General features: G+C 44.7%; 1 protein-coding gene across 2 annotated transcripts in view; it reads left to right on the plus strand.

Moving 5' to 3' along the window:
• GALNT10 (polypeptide N-acetylgalactosaminyltransferase 10) overlaps positions 1-26,632 on the plus strand; it is a 229,792-nt gene that overhangs the window by 86,613 nt on the left and 116,547 nt on the right. For both annotated transcript variants that reach the window (XM_027970438.2, XM_042250663.1), the window contains exons 2-3: positions 14,674-14,776; positions 17,988-18,126. In XM_027970438.2, the coding sequence (XP_027826239.1) occupies positions 14,674-14,776; positions 17,988-18,126 (242 nt within the window). The remainder of the gene's footprint in view (positions 1-14,673; positions 14,777-17,987; positions 18,127-26,632) is intronic.

Below are 26,632 nucleotides of genomic sequence, written 5' to 3' on the forward strand. Positions count from 1 at the left end.
GCATCAGTCCTTCCAATGAACACCCAGGACTGATTTCCTTCAGAATGGACTGGTTGGATCTCCTTGCAGTCCAAGGGACTCTCAAGAGTCTTCTCCAACACCATAGTTCAAAAGCATCAAGTCTTTGGCACTCAGCTTTCTTCACAGTCCAACTTCCAAATCCATACATGACCACTTGAGAAACCACACAGCCTTGACTAGACAGACCTTAGTCGGCAAAGTAATGTCTCTGCTTTTGAATATGCTATCTAGGTTGGTCATAACTTTCCTTCCAAGGAGTAAGCGTCTTTTAATTTCCTGGCTGCAATCACCATCTGCAGTGATTTTGGAGCCAAAAAAAATAAAATCTGACACTGTTTCCACTGTTTCCCCATCTATTTCCCATGAAATGATGGGACTAGATGCCATGATCTTCGTTTTCTGAATGTTGAGCCTTAAGCCAACTTGTTCACTCTTGTCTTTCACTCTCATCAAGAGGCTTTTTAGTTCCTCTTCACTTTCTGCCATAAGGGTGGTGTCATCTGCATATCTGAGGTTATTGATAGTTCTCCTGGCAATCTTGATTCCAGCTTGTGCTTCTTCCAGCCCAGCATTTCTCGTAATGTACTCTGTATGGAAGTTAAATAAGCAGGGTGACAATATACAGCCTTGATGTACTCCTTTTCCTATTTGGAACCAGTCTGTTGTTCCATGTCCAGTTCTAACTGTTGCTTCCTGACCTGCATACAGGTTTCTCAAGAGGCAGATCAGGTGGTCTGGTGTTCCCATCTCTTTCAGAATTTTCCACAGTTTATTGTGATCCACACAGTCAAAGGCTTTGGCATAGTCAATAAAGCAAAAATAGATATTTTTCTGGAACTCCCTTGCTTTTTCCATGATCCAGCGGATGTTGGCAATTTGATCTCTGGTTCCTCTGCCTTTTCTAAAACCAGCTTGAACATCAGGGAGTTCACAGTTCATGTATTGCTGAAGCTGGCTTGGAAAATTTTGAGCATTACTTTACTAGCATGTGAGATGAGTGCAGTTGTGCAGTAGTTTGAGCTCCTTTTGTTTTGGCCCTTCTTTCAGGGAAATAGTCTTAACCCTTAACCGGTCAACTTTGTAAATATATTAGTTCCTGGAGGAGGAAGTGGCAACCCACTCCACTATGTTTGCCTGGACAATTCCATGGACAGAAGAGTCTGGTGGGCTACAGTCCAGAGGTTGCAAAGAACCAGACAATACTTGAGCACACACACAACTATATTAGACATGTCTAATCATGAATAACCTTCCTTCATCTAGAAAAGATAAAGCAAAAGATGTCTTCTCATTCATTCAGTCAACAAAAATTGCTATCTCCTATGCTCACAGACCCCACAGTTTGAGGAAAGATAGGCAATAATGACATAAGCACCTGAATGAATGTGAAATCACAAAAGGGAGATAAGGAGCTATAGGAATACACTCAGGGATTCGGAGCTAGTCAGGGAGGTAACGGAATGTTTTCCTGAGGGTTTGGGTCCATTTCTGTAGGAGAGGCTAATTTCATAGCAGAGTGGTGTGTTCTGAGAAAAGTAACCTTTGTCCCATTGTGGTTATACCTTATATACCCTCCCTGGGGCACTGTTTGAGTAAGAGATCCTGTCTAAGAACAAGGATGCCAGAGTGAGAGTAGGATGGGGGTAGCGGAGGTGGGGTTACTGCTCTGGAAGTTTCAGAGTACTTTGTGGCTTAAATCCCACAAAGGATTCCTCAAAGAGAAACGGAGAAGACCAGGAGTTCAGAGGTTTCAGGATGTCAGTTGGAGGAGGCCAGGATCATAGCCCAGTCAGAGACTCTCCTTATGGGCCAGGAAGGAGCCCAAAGAATTTGGGGAGCCAGAAGGAATTTTCTAATAACTGTAGTCATCTGTATGGAGGAAGAAAGCTTCCCATCCTCTAAGTACCAATCTCCAATCATCAAAGCCCCAGGTTGTGCCAATGACCAAGGAGAGGGCTCACCTCCATTAGATTCTGGTGAAGGAGCAATGCACAGGGGGCTCTAGCAATTCCTGTGGAAGAGGCCAGTGGCAGGGAAGGCATCTAGCCTGGCTGAAAAGGAGGGCAAGCAGGGCAGGAGCCATGAACAAAATCACCCATCAGACTACAGCCTACCAAGTGTGAGAATTTCTGTAGCAGGCGGTGGCAGAGTCCTGGGCCAACACTTTGGACAACACCTACCTGTGAGGGATTCTGAGTCTAGGAACCAGGCAAGGAAAAGGATGGTCCATCCTTTGGTAGGAAGTGGGATGCTATGAAGTTCTGTGTCTGGGGAACCATAAGGAAAAAGTCCAAATCAATAAATAATGAGGTAGAAATGGGATGGAACCGCCAATTTTAGGGCTCTCCTTCTCCAAATAGCTGCATTTTAATGGAAGGCATTTTGTAATATGCTAAGGTCCACAGCTCCCATGTAGAACCGTGACACAGGCCTTCGTGTTTCTGACCCAAAGGTTCTTTTATGTTTTGTTTTGCTGCTACAAAATGTGGAGTGATGATTAATGTTACTATTAAGGAACAGCTAGTATTAGAAAGATTGAGGCAGGCACGAAGTGGCACAGGGATGAGAGGAGGGATGCATAATTGAAACTGCTGTACTTCTAGCAGAGCAAACTATGGGAGAACCTGGGGACCTGGCTTGGGGCAGGCAAAAGGGATACAAGCTAGCGATGGGAACAACTGTATTTTGAACCTGGGGACTCTGGGAGGAGCACTAAAATGGCATTGGCCTGGGGCAATCCCTGGAAGGGTTAGAACTTGCCTTCTGTTCAGTTTACCAGTTTTGCCTTCCTTTCTCCCTCTCAATCCCTGGATTGTAGCCTTCCTCCTGTTCAGCTTCGAGCCTTCTAGCACATTTTTAAAGGGCTGACTGTGGTTGTTCAAGACCCCTGGTGAACAGGGTGCAGAAAGATGATTCACTTTGTGTACATTGTGCTTTCCTGAGAGCCGACCATCCTCCCTGCATCTTTTCAAGCTCAAGGCTGCGGGAGCAGCAGAGCACTGTGTGTATTAACTAAGAGCTGCCATAATGACATATTGGGGCAGGGCAGCGGGCACAGTCATGAGTCATTACCTTTCATGTCAAGTTTTGCAAACAGTGGATGTAATGACAATAATAATACAGTAAAGTCTCATCTTTCGAAAGGGTTCAGTTCAGTCACTCAGTTGTGTCCGACTCTTTGTGACCCCATAGACTGCAGCATGCCAGGCCTCCCTGTCCATTACCAACTCCTGGAGCTTGCTCAGACTCATGTCCATGGAATCGGTGATGCCATCCAACCATCTTATCCCCTGTTGTCCCCTTCTCCTCCAGCCTTCAATCTTTCCCAGCATCATGGTCTTTCCCAGTAAGTCAGTTCTTCACATCAGATGACCAAAGTATTGGAGCTTCAACTTCAGCACCAGTCCTTCCAATGAATATTCAGGACTGATTTCCTTTAGGACAGACTGGTTTGATCTCCTTGCAGCCCAAGGGACTCTCAAGAGTCTTCTCTAACACCACAGTTCAAAAGCATCAATTCTTTGGTGCTTAGCTTTCTTTGTGGTCCAATTCTCATATCCATACATGACTACTGGAAAAACCATAGCTTTGACTAGATGGACCTTTGTTGGTAATGTCTCCGCTTTTTAATATGCTGTCTAGGTTTATCATTGTTTTTCTTCCAAGGAGCAAGTGTCTTTTAATTTCATGGCTGCAGTCACCATCTGCAGTGATTTTGGAGCCCCCCCAAATATTCTGTCGCTGTTTCCATTGTTTCCCCATCTATTTGCCATGAAGTGATGGGACCAGATGCCATGATCTTAATTTTTTGAATGTTGAGTTTTAAGTCAGAAAAGGGTTAGGTTTTAATAAACTCATCACTTAAGGTGGAATTAACATAAAATCAGAATCACCCTTGACAATTGTCCGTAGCATATAAAGACAAACCACCTCTTAAAAGCCCAATTTAGGCAATTTCTCTTACGGTTTTAAAACCGATGACTTTTTCTCTGATTGAAGTCATCTTGGTGCCTTCTGAGGTAATGAAAATTCTTATCTCCCCAGAGTAGGTTCGCTCAGCACCACTGTGCTCACAGTATCGGAGGCCAGAGAGAACTGGACCCCAGGGGACACCATCCAGGGAATAGGCTTGTTGAGGAGGGGGTCAGGAAGATGGTCAGCCTACCCAGTTAGGATTTCTTTCTTTCTTTGGGACCACATGTCACTGAATTCTGAGGCTTTAAGTTTTGTATACATATATTGTATCATATATATATATATATATATGTATGATATATATGATACAGTTCCATTAGGTCTAATTTTCTGACTTGCTGTCTATGAACAGGATTAAAACTTGAAAATAACATGTGATGAAGCAGACACCAGGCTAGGTGAGGGGAGATCTGGACTCAAGACCCCAGCTCAGCCCTACCTATATTCATGGTATCGTGGGCCTATGGACCTTCAAGGTGAACTCATCACCCAAGTGTCCAAGTCTTTAGGCTGTATTTCTTTACTACAGACTTGCAGGACCTTCATGACTCTTTTTTAAAAAAAAATACATATGTCCATCCCTGCTTCTACCTTCCTGCCTAAGCTGGCAGCATCTCTGCCTATACCAGTGTGATGACAGTCTCCTCCCTGGGTGCCAGCCTCCGCCTTGGCTGCTAGAAGGCTTTCCAAATGCACCCTGATCTTGCCACCTCCTTCTGTAAAATACTTAATTTCCAAATGCTTCTGGGGAAGACAGACTCCTCCTTCCTGCCCACCTCTCATCCCCACCAGGCTTCCACTCTTTCTCTGTGCAACACATCCCCTGCTCTTCTTTTAGTCCCTCCTGTGTTTCATATTTGCCCGGCCACAGGGTCTCTGCACATCCACTGTCTGAAAAGCTCTGTTCTCTTCTCTCTGCTGAGTTAATCCTGCTTATACTCCATTCGTTTCCTCAGGGAAGCCTTTCCTGACTTTGCAGTCTGGATAAGACCTTCCTTATCTGATCTGAAAGAAATGGACTCTCTTTGCACCATATACCCTTCTTTTCTGCACAGGCCACTGTAGCTATTTAAATTTTTTTGTGGTTGTGGATTAAAGTCTGTATTCCCTGCGGCCCTACACACTACTGTAAGTTCTATGAGAGCAGGGCCCTTATCTGTCTTGCTCACAAACGTATTCTTTATATATAGTACAGAGCCTGGCATGTGCTTATATTCATCAAACATTTAAGTAAATGGATGGGTGGATGGGTGAGAGACCCAAATGAATATTATCCAATTATCAGTGTTGTTTGTTTTCCCAGCGATTAACCCTTTGGGAACTTCCTCTGAAGAATATGATACAAGTTGCAATTTTTCTTTCAGAATGAAAGAGAAAAGTTACTGAAGGTTCCATGTGCCCTTTACATAATAGGTATTATGAAGTATCTTGGCTCTTTTCTCTCTGCTATTTAAAAAGTCTTTTAATGAGCTTTCACACCCTCCATAGCAAATGACCTTTTCTAGAGCCATCAGTACAAAACAAAAGGGTGAATTAGACGGGTGGAATGCTTCTGCCTTTGGGAGTACAGGATCAGCCTTTTAAACACCATGGTTCCTGTTTGTGAATGACCTTGCCCTCTTAGGGAATGGGGCCTCATCCAGATTTCAGATTCTGACATCCTGGTGTTATGACCACAGGGTTTTTGGGGCCAGGAAAAATTGACACACCCGATTACTGGGTGGAACAGCAGGATCGCCTGACGTGGCCAACTTGATCTCGTGGTTGCTGGGTTATAGTGTCTCCATCCATTCATAAACAGCACCCTTTAGGGGTGATTGCTTTCTCATACTTCCTGGTCCTGGTTGTAGTGAAAGGTAGATTTTCTCAGAGCAGCAGCTACTAGGTAAGGGCTGGGGCTAGGTCAGCTCATTTCAGTCTGTCTTGTGGAATGTCCAAGAGTGGTCCTCAGCCTACAGTGAGGGTACATTTCCTCTAAAAACAAAATCATCTTTCTCTATGCATTTCTTCCAGGTAGAGAGGGATTCTGAGATTAACAGGTGGATAGGTAGTAGCATATTTTATTATTCTTCCTTGTTCAAAGACCTTTTGTGGCTCCCATCTGCCAAACAGCTCAAATGTAAGGCCCTCAGATCCTGGTCCAGACTAACCCTAACTCTGACTCTCTCTTTTCCTGACTCTCATATCACTCCCACCAGCCAAATCAGGGTCCTTGCCATTAAGCAAACAGACCCCTTGCTTTCTAACCTCTATCTCTGCACATCCTTCCCTTCCAGCTGGACTCTGTCCTCCCACTGCTACCAGTCAGAATCTTACCCATCCTATTAGGCAACTTTCAATTTTTGCAGGAATTTTTCCCTGATGGTCTTAGATAGAATTTAACTTTTGGCTGTTGTAAATACCTATAGAATTCATCTGTACAACTTCGAGGGCACTCACATGACAGGGTTGTGTGCTTTTTTCTTTCTTATATTCATCCTATTTGTTGAGGCAAAGAATGATTCTATTTCTCTTTATTTCCCCCACAATTCTTTGGACATCAGTTCAGTTCAGTCGCTCAGTCGTGTCCGACTCTTTGCGACCCCATGAATCACAGCACGTCAGGCCTCCCTGTCCATCACCAACTCCTGGAGTTCACTCAAACTCACGTCCATCGAGTCAGTGATGCCATCCAGCCATCTCATCCTCTGTCGTCCCCTTTTCCTCCTGCCCGCAATCCCTCCCAGCATCAAGGTCTTTTCAAATGAGTCAGCTCTTCGCATGAGGTGGCCAAAGTACTGGAGCTTCAGCTTTAGCATCATTCTCTCCAAAGAACACCCAGAGCTGGTCTCCCTTAGGATGGACTGGTTGGATCTCCTTGCAGTCAGAGGGATTCTCAAGAGTCTCCAACACTATAGTTCAAAAGCATCAATTCTTCGGCGCTCAGCTTTCTTCACAGTCCAACTCTCACATCCATACATGACCACTGGAAAAACCATAGCCTTGACTAGATAGACCTTTCATGGCAGCGTAATGTCTCTGCTTTTCAATATACTGTCTAGATTTGTCATAACTTTTCTTCCAAGGAGTAAGCGCCTTTTAATTTCATGGCTACAGTCACCATCTGCAGTGATTTTGGAGCCCCCCAAAATAAAGTCTGACACTGTTTCCACTGTTTCCCCATCTATTTGCCATGAAGTGATGGGACCAGATGCCATGATCTTAGTTTTCTGAATGTTGAGCCTTAAGACAACTTTTTCACTCTCTAATTTCACTTTCATCAAGAGGCTTTTTAGTTCCTCTTCACTTTCTGCCATAAGGGTGGTGTCATCTGCATATCTGAGGTTATTGATATTTCTCCCAGCAATCTTGATTCCAGCTTGTGCTTCTTCCAGCCCAGCGTTTCTCATGATGTACTCTGCATATAAGTTAAATAAGTAGGTCCTTAATTCTTCGGTGGAGTCATACTCTTTTATGAGATGAATGAAGAAATAAAAACAATTCACCTTATGTCCTCAAGACTCATGAAGAAAGTACATTTATCCAGTTATCCAAACTCCCTTGCTTAGAATTACTTTATGCTTTTGGATAAATGAAGTCCTACCTGGCCCTCTTTGAAGGATAACCTTGAAAGCATCCTTGAAGAGAATGCTCTGCTGTGTGTGTGTGTGTGTGCGTGTGTGTGTGTGTGTGTGTGTGTGTGAAGGTTATTAGAATAATCTACTTAGCAGATAAACAAATGTTTGGAATTATATAGAGTCGTTTAAGCCTCAAAGCAAAATTGTTTCGGCGCCTGTGTAGGGTTATTTGAGAAGGAGGTTGCAAGCGGGGAAACTCTCCTAAAATTTGCAGCAGAATCTAATCCATTGTAGTCCTCAGACCCTGGATGAAGCAGATGCCCTACTCAGTTTTCCTTTCAGCATTGCTGTTTTTGAGCACACAACTCTTTTTCCATTGTTTTGAAGACACCAACCAGCTGGGCCAGAGACATGAGCGTCCTCTCTGAGCAGAAGTTGCCAAGTCTGCAGGGTCAGGATTAGAGTATGTGCTTTAACAGACCTTTCTCCCTGGGCAGGATACACTTGGCTCACTTCACCACCTTTCTTCCCACCCTCCAAAGGATGCCAGGCACACTAAGTAGTGATTAAACAAAAGATTAAAATTCCATTTGTGTGTGCGTGTATGTGTGGCTGTTTGAACATTAATCGATTCTTTCAGTGGAATGTTAAGTAAAAGCACACAACTACCAGAAGCAGTTATTTAGAGCAGCCAGTCAAAATCCAGTTCCAATTTATTGTTTAATGTGATTTCCACAATCATTCTGCCAGCCTCCTCCACACACTCTCCCTCACCGTCCTTGCCCTCTGCTCCTTCCCAACCCTTCTGCTTCCTGTAGTAAAAGGAAATAGCGGGGAAGGAAAATAGCAGAAGATGGTTGCTGAAGGAAAATAATCATAGCTTTTATAGACAAACCTGTGAGTCTGTAGAATTAAAATTGCCTCTGGACTGAAATCCAGACTATCTTTTTGCATAACATTAAGTGATGGCATTTCATAAGAATCGCTCTCTTTTAAGAAACACCGTTAGCATTTTTTCTGGTTGCGAAAGGTCTGTGGCATTTGTTTCTGTTGTAGAATGCCCCTATTAACTAAGAACTTTCTTCTTTCCTCAAGAACAGTGAGTTTCCACATGGGCACATGACCTCCTGTTAATGAGGAAATTCTCTAAATCCTGTTATCAGCAGTAGCCAGTTGAATTGGCTCAGGTGTTCAATAGGTTTTCTCTGCAGGGCTCCCAGTTTTATTATTAGATTTCCATCCCTGTCCTTTCTCCCCCATACGTGGCCATCACATACACCAGATCATAAACTTTCTCCAGAAATAACCTATTAAAATTTGCACTCCTTTACCGAGGGGGCCTAACTTTATGCCAGATACTGAGCTTGATGTGTTGTGTGGATGGGCTCAGTTCATTCTCTCAACAACCTGCACATTACTCTGATAGTTTTCCCTATTAACCAATCCAGGAAACTGGGGTCCATCTGCCCAGGGAGTAAAACCTAGGTTTTTCCAACTCTGGAGTCAGAACGCTCTGAGTCATCCAACTAGACTTCCTGCCCCATTGATGAGCAATCACTCATGCGCTCATACACCTGATACTTACTGAGGGCCTAGGTATTGACCTAGGAAAACACAGTGACAAATCAAAACAGACATGCCCCTGCCTTCAGGGAGCTCACAGTCTAACCCATGGGGAGAACAGCCAGATCTGGTTTGATCTTTGGGGCTGGCAAACTATGGGGTTTGGGGCAACTCTGTTCTACTCTTTTAGCCTCAGGTTTCATAACTATGAGTGAGACAGCTGGATTTTGGCAAGTGGTTTTCCACCTTTACTGTGAATTACATGGAGATGTGTTTAAAGATCCATTGCTTCCTGGCCTCCTATGCTCAGATACTTTGATTTCATAGGTTCAGGGTGGGGTACAGGAAATTTTATATATAATGAAGGCTCAGGTCTCCAAAGAACCATCCTTTGAGAGCAACTGATCTGGCTCTAAGCCCATTAGCACCTGCATGGGATCTGTGTTGTTACACCTGTGTTCACAGTGCTTACCACAGTGTCTGGCACAAATATTTAGCAGTATTTGGAATGATCTATCTGTGGGGTTTCTATGGGTGGATGTCAGAGACTTCTGATCACAATTTTCATTAAGGTTTCTGGATAAGATTCTAAGGGCCTCCTGGGCTCTGAATACTCAGTGGTTTTAGGATTGAAACCAACTCCTTCTTTGACAAAAGCTTAGTCCTATTATGGGAAATCTTTTTAACATGTATAGTAAAAAAAAATGGGGGGGGGGGTGCTTCCCTGGTAGCTCAGCTGGTAAAGAATCAGCCTGCAATGCAGGACACCCTGGTTCAATTCCTGGGTTGGGAAGATCTGCTGGAGAAGGGATAGGCTATCCAACCCAGAATTCTTGGGCTTCCCTGGTAGCTCAGCTGGTAAAGAATCCACCTGCAATGCAGGAAACCAGGGTTTGATCCCTGGGTTGGGAAGATCCCCTGGAGAAGCAAAAGGCTACTCACTCCAGTATTGTGGCCTGGAGAATTCCATGGACTGTATATGCCATGGAGTCTTCGAAGAGTCGGACACTTTTCTTTCACTTTCATAGTAAAATTTGAGTCCTGTATCAAGATGATTTGATCAGATGTCAATTTATAGTAGATCCTTAAAATCCGAAGCCTACCCACGTTCTCTGTGTAAATTCTGAACATGCTTCCAATACACAGTTTGTGATTTTCTTGGTTCACTTGAAAGTACTTTTTGGGCAGGTAGTGGTATCTTTATTTTCCAGGTAGGAAAATGAAACTTGTCCAAGACCACACTGTAAGCTCTCTCCACTAAAATCCAGTGTGGGAATCAAAGAACATGGCTTTTATCCTCTGGCTTACTTATGTGGGTAAGTTTGGTCTCTTTGGACCTCAGTTTTCCCACCTATAAGATGGAAAAAAGGTGGACTTACTGTTTCTGAGAGGCTTCATAGCTTGGATACTTGAGGACCTCCTTGTAACTACAGGTTTAACTTGCCAAAGTCCCTATGTTGGCAAGCTCCAAAGTCCTCTTAGTTTAGTGAAGAAGTAAGTAAAAACTAATGCTTCCCTGGTGACTCATCCAGCAAAAAATCCACCTATAATTCAGGAGTCCCAGGTTCAATCCCTGACTCTGGATGATTCCCTGGAGAAGTGAATGGCAACCCACTCCAGTATTCTTGCCTGGAGAATTCCATGGACAGAAGAGCCTGGCAGGCTACAGTCCATGGGGTTGCAAAGAGTTAGACATGACTAAGTGACTGTCGCTTATCATCTGAGAACTGAGACCATCTAAAAAAGGCCATCTCTGGAGATCATTCCAGAGGGGCATGCATCATTAAGGCAAAGGCAGTGAGATGGTAGAAGCTATTAAGCATGAAACTCCCAGAATTTTGGAACCCTAATTCTGTACCCTGTCAGTTCTGCAGTTCACTGTTCATTCTGAGAATGAGATTTGGGGGAGTTGATCTCTGTGCAGTCACAGCTGTGAGATTCAGCTCGTACCCCCTTCCCAGGAACACCAGAAGACGTCCACAAACAGATAGAGGAGACAGTGTCCTTTCCAGGATCTTAGGCTCCTGAAATGTCTTTGCAAAGGTCACCTCACCCTTGCTACTCAAAATGTTTTTCGGGGATCAGCAGCATCACCTAGGAGCTTGTTAGAAATGCAGAGTCTCAGGCCCAGCCCAGACCTCGTGTATCAGAATCCATGTTTAACAAGATACTCATGTGATTATACTGCACAGGAAAATTTGAGGAGCGCTAGCCCTAACTCCAATACTTTGGCCACCTGATGCGAAAACCTAACTCATTGGAAAAGACCCTGATACTGAGAAAGATTGAAGGCAGAAGAAGGGGACAACAGAGGATGAGATGGCTGGATGGCATCATCGAACTCTATGGACATGAGTTTGAATGAGCTTCGGGAGTTGGTGATGGACAGGGCGGCCTGGCGTGCTGCCGTCCTTGGGGTCACAAAGAGTCGGACACGACTGAGCAACTGGACTGAACTGAGCCCTAACTGTGTTCGACTCCCCTCCTTCACATCCTGATGAACAAGCAGGCGTCCTGTTCCTGGCCTCCCCTAACATCTTCTTCCAAGTGGGCCTATTTCATCTTAAGACCAGCCCACCTTTTGGAATTCCTTCTGTGTTTTCAGCTAACCCCTCAGGCAATCAATAACTTCTGCCCTTGGCTCTCACACTAGCCTGAGGGCCTCATAGAACAAGATAAACTCTCCCGGGTTTCCCATGGCTTCTCATCTCCAAGGTCTCATAGAACACAGTTTCTTATCTTCCTCATGCATATCTGTATGTGGCAGCCCACTGCAAACTCACTGCGGCCAGGAAAATAACACAAATGAGAGATGAGAGCCAGGTCACATCACAGTCTTTGTGACCCCATGAACTGTAGCCCACCCACCAGGCTCCTGTGTCCATGGAATTTTCTAGGCAAGAATACTGAAGTGGGTTGCCATTTCCTCCAGAGGATCTTCCCGACCCAGAGATGATACTCACATCTCCTACTTTGGCAAGCAAATTCTTTACCACTGAGCCCCCCTGGGAAGCCCTATTTTCCCCCACCCCCAACACTGGCAGTTAAAAAAAAAATCCTCAAAAACCACCAGATTGTGTTTGCCAGTGACCACGTCTAAGTATTTTTTGTGACTTTCGATGATGAATATCTGCTCAACTAGTATATAATCGCCCAGGTATGGTTTGACCAGCACAGACCAGGCAGGCTTATGACATCCTGAATTCTAGACTAGTAGTTCTCAAATGGGAGCGTGCATCAGAATCTCTTTGAGGACTTGTTAAAACCCAAGTCTCTGGGCCCCACACCCAGTTTCTGCTGCTGCTTCCCGGAGGGGGCTCATTTCTGATGAGTTCCCAACTGCTGTGAGTGCTGCTGGTTCACACTGTAAGAACCGCTTTAGATTGGTTCCTCCCATTAAGACAGCCTGGGTTTGCAGAACCTCTTTAGTTCCACCAGTGACCTAACATAGTCAATGAAGTTCTCAGTCTTTGGGTAGCAGAAGAGGGAAAAGGAATTGGGAGGGAGGGCTGGAGGAAAGATTGCTAACCAACCCTTGACTGACCAGCCCTGACATCTAGAGGTAGAGTGCTTAACTTGGGCATATCCCTGTTCCATTCCAAGACTTAGTTTCCCTGTTTGTGAAATAGGGCAGTGGCCCCAGATCAGTTTTTGAGTTGATGTGTTTGCTTGTGTGGAGATTTGATGGTCAGTTTGTTTTTAGCAGAGGACCTTTAGAAATGAAATCTCACAGAGAACCCCGGTATAGAAACAGACAGATGCATTGCTGGTCTGGCTGAAGTGCAGGGGTCAAGCTCTTACTGTCAGTCTCCACCTTCTCAAGGCAGCACCGAGGTGTCTCCTGCAGAAATGTGGCTCAATACAGTTGAAACCCCCGAAGGAACTTCCCACTCAGCTCCTGTGATTTCTAAGACTCTGAGAGCTGTTTGCAGGCATGTGACCTTTGTTTTTGCAGTTTTCTTTCCCTCTCTGACCATGACATGTGGCATGCCCACTTTCAGAATTTTCTTCCTGCAAGTCAGAGAGGTCTTCAGGAGAGGGAATGCCAAGGATTGTTATCATTAGAGCTGTTGTAGGGATATTGAGCCCTTGTGGAAATTGTGCTAATGCGAGGATCAGCCAGAGACTTAATAAACAGGCATGAGGATGATTTTATTCCAGTGGCTTCTTGTTAGTGCTAATGTTCCAGCACACCATGCGTTCAGGGCCTTCGTAGGTAATTATACAGGAAATAGGACTAGTGGATCCTGCATGCCACAGTAGCATGAGCAGGTCTGCGGGTTTTTTCAAGGGCAAGATCATGGGGAAAGCTGTTCTCATCTAGGTGAACATAGAAGATACAAACAGCAGTGTAGAGCAGTGTCACCTTGGAAAGACTCTTACTGAGCCCTGGGGCCTGACTCTTGGCGTGGGAAAGCATCTGGCACCTTTTGATGACCCCAGATGCTGGAATGCAGCCTCTGGGAAACTGCTTCCTTAACAGGCCCACCAGGACAGACTCCCCTCCTGGAACACATAATAAATGTCTTCAGCTCCAGCCTCTGGGGGCTGCTCTCCTGTGTATTCCTGTTTTCTTTCAGTCGTCCGAGCACTTGTTCAGACCTTCCACATACATCTGCCAGCTGCTCCCCGTCTCTGGGTCCAGGCCTTCTTTGGGACTGCAGAGATGACCGTGACCCAGCTCTTCCTCCTGTGCTCCTTGAGCCCAGCCCACTCTGCCATGCTCCACCTGCCCAGGGTGTGCGCTCTGCCTGCCTCTCATTTCAGCTTATCTGAAGTCCAGCCCAAAGGCCCCAGTGTCCGTGAACCCTTCCCCAGTTCTCCCAGGTGGAAGTGAAGTCCTCTAGCTCTTTTTCAGAACCTCTCACCCCAGGTTCATTTCCTCTGCCTCATCCAGTGCAGAGCCACTAGGCAGCTGTGGCTCTTAAGCACTTGGAAGGAGGCTGAACTGAGATGCCCACAAGTGTGACATACACACTGGATTTTGAAGACTCAGTACACACACAAAAAGGAGCATAGACTTAACCTCAACATTTGCGTCCACTGCCTGTTGAAATGATCTTACTTTAGATCACTGGTCCCCAACCTTTTTGGCACCAGGGACCAATTTTATGGAAGACAGTTTTGCCACAGTTTTGGCAACCCCTGCTTTCGATGGTGTATATGGAGCTAAATGAAATACATTATCAAAACTCACTTCACCTGGTTTAAAAAAAGTAGAGTTACATATGTGGCTCATCTTGGTAGCTTACATTCTATTTCTGTTAGACAGCGTCATACCTACCGCTTTCTCTCTTCTGTAAAAGGAGTATCTGTCCACCTGCCTTCTCTCCCACGGGTTTGTAAGTTCCAGGAGGGTGAGCACTGTGTGTCTTCTTTCTGAACTATGCACACCTGGCTGGCACAGGTGGACAGGAGTAACTGAGTTCTGAGGGAATTAATAAATGAACCACTGGTGGCAGACATTCATCCCTTAGGCCATGTACTTGCTGGGTCTCTTTGTTATTAAACTTATTTTCCCTTTTCTTCTTTTTCATAGTTTTTGTTTTTTTTTAAGGGCTCACACAATCAACCAAAGAAGAGCTTTTTCTTTGGAGATAGGCAGAAACTGAAGGACTGGCACGACAAAGAAGCCATCAAGAGGGATGCTCAGCGTGTAGGTACGAAGGGCAGGGCGTCCACGGGAGGGTCCCCTGGAGAGTGCTTGCATGTGCGCACGCGCACGTGTGTGTGTGTGTGTGTGTATGTGTGTGTGTGTGTGTTTTATGGGGGCATCTAGACCTCCTGTTGACTCCCTGTCCATTTGCCATTATCCCTTCCCCTGGTTCCCAGGCCCAGCCCTCTCCCTTCCTTCACCTGTTAGCTGACCCCTTTCTCCATTCACATCATCAGATCCACTGCTTTCAGGCCTTTGCCCTGAAACCTCTATGGTGATAGAAAATGTCTCCCTCCTGGAAGATTCGTTACCACTAAAATGAAGAGCAGTAAGAATAAGAACCCACGTTTACTGAACACCAACAGCGAAAAGGCCCACGATCCACACTTTGCACATTTTCTTGATGAAACCCCTAACCAACCTTTGTAGCTCATTTGATGAGAAGGAACCTGGAGCTCAGAGAGGTGGGGTAGTTTACCTGCAGACATTCAGTGAGATAGAGGCAAGCTTGAGACTTAAACCCAGGTCTGGAGGGCTGACTTGATCTCTCCCCAAGATCACAGGCACAAGGTTGACTGAAACTAGTGGGCTTCTGCTGAAGTTTTCTTCACCTGGTTAGCCTTTGGAACAGCTCCTGTTCCACTGCAGAGCTGGAATGGGTGAGATATACAGAAATCATGTGGAGAGTCGTCTCCAAAGGGCCTAGCTAGGAGCCAGGAGAGCAGCTCTGACGCCACCTACCAGCCATCTGACCCTCAGATAAATTCCAGACTCCTGGAGCCTTGGTTTCCCCTCTGTCCTCAGGGCTCATGCTTCCACTTTGATAACCAAAGGGTAAATGTTGTGAAGGTGACAGATAAAGTATAGCTTTACAATACTGGAAAGAAATAGAAGGGATTTGTATTTTATTCATTTTTATATCAGAGACACCCAGCACCATTGATTTTCTTTTTGAAAATGTTACACTGTGACAAAACCAGATTACAAGAAGCTCTGAATAGAGCTGACATAGTAACTGGTGGTCAGGGAAATCCAAAGACACATCTGCCAGTGATTTAGAATGAAGGGTTGGAATGCTGCTTAGTTTAAGAAAGGAAACATTTGAAAAGAGCTAATTTCCCAGGCATGTATACCAGAATTATTAGAACATTGGGCTAACTAGCCAGAAAAGAGTAAGCAGTGGTGACATTATTAAGAATAACAGTAACCAGTCCAGGTTGAACACTCACTGTGTGCCAGGCATCTTGCCCTGCTGCTGCTGCTAAGTCGCTTCAGTTGTGTCCGACTCTGTGTGACCCTATAGACGGCAGCCCACCAGGCTCCCCTGTCCCTGGGATTCTCCAGGGAAGAACATTGGAGTGGGTTGCCATTTCCTTTTCCAATACAGGAAAGTGAAAAGTAAAAGTGAAGTCCCTCAGTCGTTTCTGACCCTCAGAGACCCCATGGACTGCAGCCTTCTAGGCTCCTCCGTCCATGGGATTTTCCAGACAAGAGTACTGGAGTGGGTTGCCATTGCCTTCTCTGTCTTCCCCTGCATTCCCCCCTTAATCATCACACTGAACCTTTTCATCCCAATGAACACTAAGGGAAAAACCCAAGACACAGAAAAGCTGAAGGCTCTCCCAAGATGATAGCCAGGAGCAGCAGGGCTGGGCTTCAAACTCCACTCAATGCAGCTCCAGAGCCTGAACTCGGAATCATTCTCCTGCACTGCCCCCTCCACCAGAGCTTCCCTCCCCGCCCAAACAGATGCTTCTGCTCTTCTTTGTCTGCATGCGGCATTTGTGTCCCTTGTGTGATCATGCTGGGCACTGGCCAGCAGTGTCTTATCCCAGAGCCATACAAGTTACAGGCAGCAGAGTCCTCTCCATCGTCGGGCTGGATCAGAGAAGGCACTGCCACAGGCTCCACCTCTCTACTTGCACCTTCTCATCATGCTGATGTTGACATCATTTATTTTGCAAAGTAAACGGGGTGTTGCTCAGGCCATGGGCTCCAGAAGATGAGATGATTTTCAGTTAGCTGATTCTATTACCATTTCTTCCACACTGTTGCCAATGGCAGGTGCTTGGTCTATTATTGCAGGGGTTAGGGGACATCAGCACATACCATCTGCACCCCGGAAACCCAGAGAGTAATTTCCTGGAGCATCAGGGACTCTTTCCCCAGATGGCTTATACAGAGAAAGGAAAGCTGGCACTGGATCCACCCAGATCCCCAACTAAGAGCCACACTTTCAGGCCTAGGCAAGGCAGATCATCATTAGTTTGCTGGCTTTAAAAAAAAAAAATCAAAGCATCTTTGATCATTTGTGGCAATTTTGATTTACATGTAAAGTTCAAGTCGCCTGGAGAGGAATCACAGTATTTCCTCACATGGTTAATAGGGTTTATCTTTACTGAAAATTCTCGAGTGTGCAGCCTCTCATTTGACTTTCTCAGGATGGTGTGGGTACCAGACAGGAACAAACTACAGTTCTTAGAGCTAGTGTGACTGGCCCAAGGTGGGTCAGCTCCTAGGCAGGTGACCTGACCTCCAACCAGGTGGGCAGACTCCAGGGTCAGGGGTGTTTAGGGCTCCTGGCAGAGGGTGGGGGAAGTATGGGCATTGGAGCCCAGAGACCTACTTTTATAACCTTTCTGAGTCCTGGTTTTTCTTTTTTATTGCATTATTTTACTTACTTATTATTTTTGGCTGTACTGGGTCTCTGCTGCCACACTGGACCCTCTCCAGCTGTGGCAAGTCAGGGCCACCTTCCAGCTGTAGTGTGGGGGCTTCTTGTTGCAGTGCTTCTCCTGCTGTGGAGCCCTGGCTCTAGAGCACGCTGGCTTCAGCAGTGGGACGCAGGTCCGGTCACCCCATGGCATGTGGGATCCTCCTGGACCAGGGATCAAACCTGGGACCCTTGCACTGGCAGGCGGACTCCTTACCACTGGACCACCAGGGAAGTCCCAAGTCCCGGCTTTTCTCTCGGTAGAATGAGGGCTCACGTCTCCACCCTGACAGCCTGTTGTGGAGGTCACAGGAGGACAGAGCTGCAGTGCATGACACAGCCATGGCTGAGCCTCATTCCCTTCCCCTCTTTAGCCCTGCAGAATCTGGAGAAACACTCTGTATCAAGTGTAAAGTCTTTTCATGGTGATTTAAGCACGTTTTTCCTCTTCCCTTTCCCACTACATTTAATTGGCAACCCTGATTTTGCTGTTTGCTCCTAGGAGATGGAGAACAAGGGAGGCCCTTCCCATTGACCTATGCTGAGCGAGTGGACCAGGCGTACCGAGAAAATGGATTTAACATTTACGTCAGTGATAAAATCTCCCTGAATCGCTCTCTCCCTGACATTCGGCACCCAAAGTGAGTGTAACTTCTCTCATCTTCTGGGATCTAAGGATTTTTGCCCTTGACTCTCATTGAGGATTAAAGAAACAGGTCCATAAAGCACTGCCGGAGGAGATTCCCTCTGTTATCCAGGGCCTTTGTGCACAGGTTCCTGTAACCAGATTCTCCTAGAATTTAGAGCTGGTGTGGCCAAGGGACAGTATTGTCTCCCCTAAAGAGCTGGTCTCCTTCCTCTATTCATGCAGTGGAAACCAGGATCTCTGTATTTCCTCTTTGGACTCTGACCCACACGGAAGTCCAGATATCACTTTGCAAGACAAGTGCAACAACAGTTTCAACCCTCCCTCACTCCACCTTCTGTGTATGACGTTTTTATTTCTTTTTTTTTTTAACTCTTTATTTTAGCTATCCTATACACCTTTATGTCTGTGTCTCGGTTATAAGCTATCCCAAATCACTTTGAGAGCATACATTTCATCATGATTAAAAACATAACAGTGACCGCTAACTTTCTTTGAACACGTAGTACGTGTCCAAGCACTTGCGTCATGTCAGTTCCCTGCAATGTAGGCCCCGTGATGATGCCCATGTTTACAGATGAGGAAACTGAAGCTTAAAGGGGTACTGCAACTCATGTAAGGCCACACAGTGACTGAGAAGCTGAGTCAGTTCTTGAGCTCCAGTTCAACCAAAAATTCTACTCTGGATCTTAAGCCATCGTGCCTTTCACTTTTGAAAGGAGTATTGTGGTGGTCATGGTGACTTTCTAATAGAGCAGTATATCTTAAAGTTGCTGTGCTTTAGAATCATGTGGAGGGCTATTAGTTGGAACACAAGATGTTGAGCCTCAACCCCATACTTCCTGATCCAGTGGATCTGGGTGGGGGCCCAAGACCTTCATTACTAGTAAGCTCCCATGTGGTGTTCATGGGGTCCACACCTTGGGGACCACTGCTAGCAGATTTCAGAATTACTTCCAAAACAAAAAGAGACTCACAGACTTAGAGGATGAACTTACGGTTGCTAGGAGGGAAGGACAGGGAGAAGGGATAGTTAAGGAGTTTGGGATGGACTTGTACACGCTGCTCTATTTAAAATGGATAACCAATAAGGACCTACTCCATGGCACAGGGAGTTCTGCTTAATGTTATGTGACGCCCTGGATGGGAGAGGAGTTTGGGGAGAATTGATACATATGTATGTATGGCTGAGTCATTTCCCTGTTCACCTTAAACTATGACAACATTGTTAATCGGCTGTACCCGATTACAAAATTTAAAAAAATGTTTTAAGTTTTTTTTTTTTCATGAAGGCTGTTACAAGTAGCAGTGGAGCATAAACTATTTTGCTTGGGGACTACAAAATTAGAGGCCAGGGAAAGATAGTAACAGCTAACACTTTTTAGATACTTACTGTATGCCAGGCATTGTTCTAAGCCAATGGTTTTCAAAGTGTGGTTGCCAGGCCAGCAGAGCTTGTTAGACATGCAAATTTCTGGATCCCAGCCCAGGTTTACTGAATCAAAAGCTCTGCGTAGGGGCTCAGCCATCAGTGTTTTAACAAGCCCTCTAGGTGATTCTGATGCAAAGCTCAAGTTTTATATACACATTCTTTTTTTAATATCCTTTTCATTGTGGTTTATCACAGGATATTTAATATAGTCCCCTGTGCTACACATTAGGAACTGTTGTTATCCATTCTAAATGTAATAGTCTTCATCTACCAACCCTAGAATCAACGGTACTTCAAGTACGTTAACTCAGCCAAACCTTCCCAAAACCCTGGGAGATAAGTACCTTTATTATCACCATTTTACACTTGAGGAATGAGGTCCAAAGAGTTAAATAGTTAGTATTGGATGACAGCTGGTAAAAGGTGGTGCCAGAACTTGCATGCAGAGAGTCTGACCTAGAATCTGAGTCATTAGGTCTTTCCACCTCTACGAGCTCCAATGGTAGAGTATAATAATAAAGAATCTTGGTAGTATGTTTGGCTACCTAAAAGTGCTTTTTGGCCCCTTACATCTTTCAGTCCCTGCAACATTACTTTAAGGTTGCCATTATTATTATCATCTCCACTGTATAGATGAGGAAAGCACACAACTAGGAATTTTCACAAAAAGGTGTGCTGCTTGCCCAGACCTGTAAGAATTTGCAAGGATTTCTTACAGTGAGGGGAGGGAGTGAGGGGCCTTGCAGGGCTTGCCCGAGGTGTTGCAATTTGATTCATGGTCTTCACTATTAAGCCTGGGATTTTTTTCATGTAAGTCTGAAAATATAGTTCAGATATTTCGGATGTTGCTGGATTCAGAACCGTGACCTGACTCCGAGGGTCAAAAACTCAATTTATGTTTAGCCCCTTGCAGAATTCAGTTTCTGCACTAATTTCATCTTTCTAAGTCTAGGAAGGTTCATATGAGAGCATTATACTCTCACCTCAGCCACTGCTCTGTGGTTCTGTAGACTCTCAACTTTGGCTGTACCTGGGGTGGTTTTAAAAAATACAAAAACTGGTGCCCCAGCCCAACCACTGGAGTCTGAATTTCTGGAGGTATAGCCTGGCTCTCAGGATTTTCTAAAATCTCGGGATGTGATTCTCACATGTAGATAGGGTTGAGAACTGCTGGTGTGAAATAAGGAATATTTTTTTACAATGAGAGAGAAGTTTTCATCCACTCATTCATCTATTCATCTAGTAAATGGATATTCATGGTCTTCTGTGTACCAAGCCCTGTTCTTAATACCAGGAACACAATGCTAAATGAGGATGGCAGAAGCAGGTCATTACACCACAGATGAGAACCGGTGATGGGGCGGGCATAGGGTGCTTTGGAACCCCAGAGGACACCCCCACCCTACACCAACCTTTGCAAGCCCTCATTGCAAGTAGAGAGTTAGACAAGACAATGCACATTCTTTGACTTACGGGGTAAGTCTCTCAGCTGCTAGAGGGGAAGCCAGGGTGGGGATGTGCCCCTTGTCTCCCAGTGTAGTGCTATCTCCCAACAGCCACGAAAAGGAAAGGTCTTCCTACTCAAGGAGTCCCAGGACCCACAGAGAGGTTTGTGACTAGAATTCAGGAGGGTCTATAAACTTGAGTGAAAACAGCTTTGCATTTTTCTTTTCATGAACCTCTCACTGAAATCTAGTGCTCGCTTCAGTTATGAATGTAGGCCATGAAGCACCTATGATGTCACCAAAAGAAATCATCTACTTTCCCATCACTTTACAGATATCTTGAAATGTCACAGATACTCATCACTGCTTTGGGATGAAGGCAGATTTGAGAACTTCCACTTGATCTTGTCATCTCATGTGTTAGTGAAGAAGCACATTTATGACTCTATTTCAGATTTCTTTATTATTTTGATAACTGTATTTCAGCCTAACTGGTTTCCTTTATAAGCTCATATATTTTATTTTATTTTTTTCCTTGTAAACATTATTCTGAGAAGTGACCATGAGCTTCACCAGCCTGGCAGAGGGGTTCAGGATCTGGAAGGGACCCAGTTCTGGGTGGGTTTGATTTCTGCCTGAGGCTCCTCTTACCAGTCCACCCACCCAGCCATATCCAAGTTATGGTGAAAGATGTCGCTAAATCCAGTGTTCTTAACACTCCCCACCCCCCACCTTTTTCAGAATCTTGTCGTGGAAGCTGATTTTTCATAAATGAGTTGACAGGTTTCTTGAAGAACTTTTTTCTTTTTCCAGGGAAGTGGAGTGGGCGGGGGATCTCTGCTGGAGTTTGACAGCACAAATGTGTGAGGAAATTAGAGCAGTTGAGCGGCTCAGTCTCTCTGGTTTCTTTTAGCTTAAACAACTTCTCCGGCAGGAACTGAGGTTTATGTTTGCCTTCTACTCCTTCAGACTGAATTTTGGCAACAGCATGTCAAGAACAGAATTGAGGGGTTGTTTGTTTGTGCCAGCCGTGTTCACTTCCTCCAGAAGCTGCATGGGGGACCGTACAGCCACGGAGAATGGAGACTGGGTGGTACAGCCCCACTGGCTGTGTTTGCACAGGGGAGGTAGCCAGCTGGCTCTGAGCGGGCCTGCCCTCTGTACCTCCTGCCACGGGAGCAGGAACAGAGAATGGCTGGTGGGCTGGCCCACTTTCCTTCTCCCCTGGGGGGGGGCCCTGGTAGCCTGTTTGGCAACTGCACATGGAGCCCCGTCCAGGGCACAGAGCTGATGGCAATGGAGTCCCAACTGCTAGAAGCGTCCTGCGTCTAAAGATCCCTGGGCGAACCCTTCTGATGGGTGATCAGCTTCTTCTGTGCATGGTGGGGATGAAAGCAGCCTACAGTCCTGACCTGCCTTTTCCAGTCCATGAGTATAGCTTTCAGTAATGAATGAACTGAATGGCATCCTTGTTGTAATAAAAGGCCCAAGTCTACCAGGTTCCTGGTTCCATGCTCCTTTTTGCTTTTTGTTCAGTTAACATGGTTAGTTTATGGTTATGTGTTCAGTTTCTTCAAAAGAATTTATAAGCTCATATTGTTATAATAGGCCTGGATTCTATTGAGTGCCTTTACATCCCCAACGAGCTACAAAGGCAGCAAGGGAGGGAATTGTAGCCTGTTACCTTTGACATATGTTTATTAAATATTCTCTCTGAAAAAAATGATAACTTGCTGGCACAGGAAATTTGAGTCAATCACAGTTACTGCTACGGTAGTAGTAGAAGTAGCAGTAGTGATAATGCCCCATTATGAATGTACATGTAGACATAAAATTTATATTTAGGGGCCAAGATATAACAGGAACCAAGTTTACCTTCATGACTGAAACAATGAAAAGAAAACAAAAAGTATATATGAAATAATGGTTTTTAAAACTGTGGACTTCAGGCAATGAAGGATAGTAATCTCCAAGAGATGGGAAATAAATGAGAGAATCCTACGAGGACCTCACAACTTGTTTCCTAGACTTTCTAGGCCATGCTGCAGGGGGAGTCCCCAGGCAGAACCCTGAGGACTTCCTGAGTTGAAAAGATGGAGCTGAGGGTCCAGAGTTCACCAGACAAGGGACTGGAGAGGAGAGAGCTATATGGAGACTGATCTGCAGAGATCTACAGATCCCCTGTACTGAGTAGATTGTACTGATGGGTGTGGGGAAACTGGGAAAGGAACCACCTGGGACTATGGGAGCAAAGAGTGCTAGCTCTCACACTGGGCAGGAAATTGTGCCTCTTTTCTCCACTCAGACTGGAAAACCTTGTAATCTGTAACTCAGTGGGAACTGGATCTTGTACTTAGAAGAGTTTTGCATCAGTGGGCAATAATTAGCCCTCAACTGAACAGTGCTCTAGACCAGTCTGGGACAGAAATGGTATGGACCTAAAAGAAGCAGAAGATATTAAGAAAAGGTGTCAAGAATACACAGAAGAACTGTACAAAAAATATCTTCATGACCAAGATAATCACGATGGTATGAACACTCACCTAGAGCCAGACATCCTGGAATGTGAAGTCAAGTGGGCCTTAGAAAGCATCACTACAAACAAAGCTGGTGGAGGTGATGGAATTCCAGTGGAGCTCTTTCAAATCCTGAAAGGTGATGCTGTGAAAGTGTTGCACTCAATATGCCAGCAAATTTGGAAAACTCAGCAGTGGCCACAGGACTGGAAAAGGGCAGTTTTCATTCCAATCCCAAAAAAAGGCAGTGCCAAAGAATGCTCAAACTACCGCACAAATGCACTCATCTCACACGCGAGTAAAGTAATGCTCAAAATTCTCCAAGCCAGGCTTCAGCAATACATGAACCGTGAACTTCCAGATGTTCAAGCTGGTTTTAGAAAAGGCAGAGGAACCAGAGATCAAATTGCCAGCATCCACTGGATCATGGAAAAAGCAAGAGAGTTCCAGAAAAACATCGATTTCTGCTTTATTGACTACGCCAAAGCCTTTGACTGTGTGGATCACAAGAAACTGTGGAAAATTCTTCAAGAGATGGGAATACAGACCACCTGACCTGCCTCTTGAGAAACCTATATGCAGGTCAGGAAGCAACAGTTAGAAGCGGACATGGAACAGCAGACTGGTTCCAAATAGGAAAAGGAGTACGTCAAGGCTGTATATTGTCACCCTGCTTATTTAACTTATATGCAGAGTACATCATGAGAAACGCTGGACTGGAAGAAACACAAGCTGGAATCAAGATTGCTGGGAGAAATATCAATAACCTCAGATATGCAGATGACACCACCCGTATGGCAGAAAGTGAAGAGGAACTAAAAGCCTCTTGATGAGAGTGAAAGAGGAGAGTGAAAAAGTTGGCTTAAAGCTCCACATTCAGAAAACGAAGCTCATGGCATCTGGTCCCATCACTTCATGGGAAATAGATGGGGAAACAGTGGAAACAGTGTCAGACTTTATTTTGGGGGGCTCCCAAATTACTGCAGGTGGTCACTGCAGCCAGGAAATTAAAAGACGCTCACTCCTTGGAAGAAAAGTTATGACCAACCTAGATAGCATATTCAAAAGCAGAGACATTACTTTGCCAACTAAGGTCCGTCTAGTCAAGGCTATGGTTTTTCCAGTGGTCATGTATGGATGTGAGAGTTGGACTGTGAAGAAAGCTGAGCGCTGAAGAATTGATGCTTTTGAACTGTGGTGTTGGAGAAGACTCTTGGGTTCCTTGGACTGCAAGGAGATCCAACCAGTCCATTCTGAAGGAGATCAGCCCTGGGATTTCTTTGGAAGGAATGATGCTAAAGCTGAAACTCCAGTACTTTGGCCGCCTCATGCAAAGAGTTGACTCATTGGAAAAGACTCTGATGCTGGGAGGGATTCGGGGCAGGATGAAAAGGGGATGGCAGAGGATGAGATGGCTGGATGGCATCACCGACTCTAAGGACGTGAGTTTGAGTGAACTCCGGAAGTTGGTGATGGACAGGGAGGCCTGGCATGCTGTGATTCATGGGGTTGCAAAGAGTTGGACATGACGGAGCGACTGAACTGAACTGAACTGAACTGACTGATGCCCCAAAAGGATCAAACTGTTTCCAAGTAACTTCCTCCCAGGACAAAGCTCGAGAAACTATAACAAAATATTCAGCACCAACCAAGGTAAAATATAATCAGAGGCTATAAGACGTGCAAAAAAGTAGAGAAAGATGGCCAATAATGAAGAAAATACTCTTATCAAAATTGACCCCAAGTTGACACAGATTTTCGAATTATCAGAGGACACTAAAACACTTATTAACAGTATTCCATGTGTTTAAAACATTAGGCCGTGAAGACGTAAAAAGAGTCAAATCTGGGCTTCCCTGTTGGCTCACTGTTAAGAACCTTTCTCCTGATGCAGGAGACACGGCTTCGATCCCTGCTCTGAGAAGGTCTCATCAGCCATAGAGCAACTAAGCCTGTGCACTACAGCTGTTGAGCCTGCGCTCTAGAGCCTGGGAGCCACAGCTGCTGAAGCCTACACACACTAGAGCCCCTGCTCCACGGAAAGGGAAGCCGTCACTATGAGAATCCCAAGCACTGCAATTAAAGAGTAGCCCCCGCTTGCCGCAACTAGAGAAAAGCTCACGCAGCAACAGAGAATCAGCACGGCCGAAAATAAATGCATGAATGAATGATTTTTTTAAAAGACTCAAATTCTAGAAATGAAACTAGCAGTGTCTGAGATGAAAAATGCAATATATAGGATGAATGACAGAACAGATAGTTCACACAAAAAAAATAGTGAACGTGAGGGAAAGAAATTACTCAGAATAAAAACGGTAGGAAAAACATTTTTTTAAGTGAAAAAAGCATTGATGAGTATTGATAACATTAAACATTTGAATATTCATGTGATTGGAGTCCATGAAGAAGAAGAGGGAAATAATGGCCAGAAGTTCTCCGAAGAGAATGACAGCTATGAAATTGTACATCTAAGAAGCTCAGTAAAAACTAATCTCAAAAAGCATGAGTAAAACAGCACCAAGACGTCATAGTAAAATGATTGAAAATCAACACTAGAGAGAACAAAATTTAAAATAGCCAGAGAAATAAAACTTGTTCTAGGCAGAGGGCTAAAGATAAGAATGACAGAATTTTCACTGAAAACAGCAGAAGCAAAAGTATGGCATAGCAACTGTTTTAAAGTACTGAAAGGTAAAACTCTGACGACCTAAAATTCCCTACCCAGTGAAAATATAAAAATAAAGGCAAAATAAAAACTTTTCAGACATTAGAAAAAAGCTGAAAGGATTCATCAGAACAGTCTTATACTACAAGAAACGCTGAAGGATATTCTTTGACAGGGGAAGATATCAGATGGAAATAGGAGCCTTCATTCTCAAAGAATGATCACTGAAAATAGTAACTATGAAGATATATATATATATATGCTATTTTTTCTTGCTGTTTAAATCTTAAAAAGATATCTGACTGTGTGAAAAAATAGCCTATTATTGTATTTAAGGTATAGATAAAAATGTATCCCACAATAAAGGTTAGAGGAAAGAAATGATAGTATACTGTTATAACATTCTCTGTACTATTTGTGATGTGGTATACTATCATTTGAAA

The sequence above is a fragment of the Ovis aries genome, chromosome 5 (genome assembly GCF_016772045.2).
Source record: "Ovis aries strain OAR_USU_Benz2616 breed Rambouillet chromosome 5, ARS-UI_Ramb_v3.0, whole genome shotgun sequence".
In the NCBI taxonomy this organism is placed as follows: domain Eukaryota; kingdom Metazoa; phylum Chordata; class Mammalia; order Artiodactyla; family Bovidae; genus Ovis; species Ovis aries.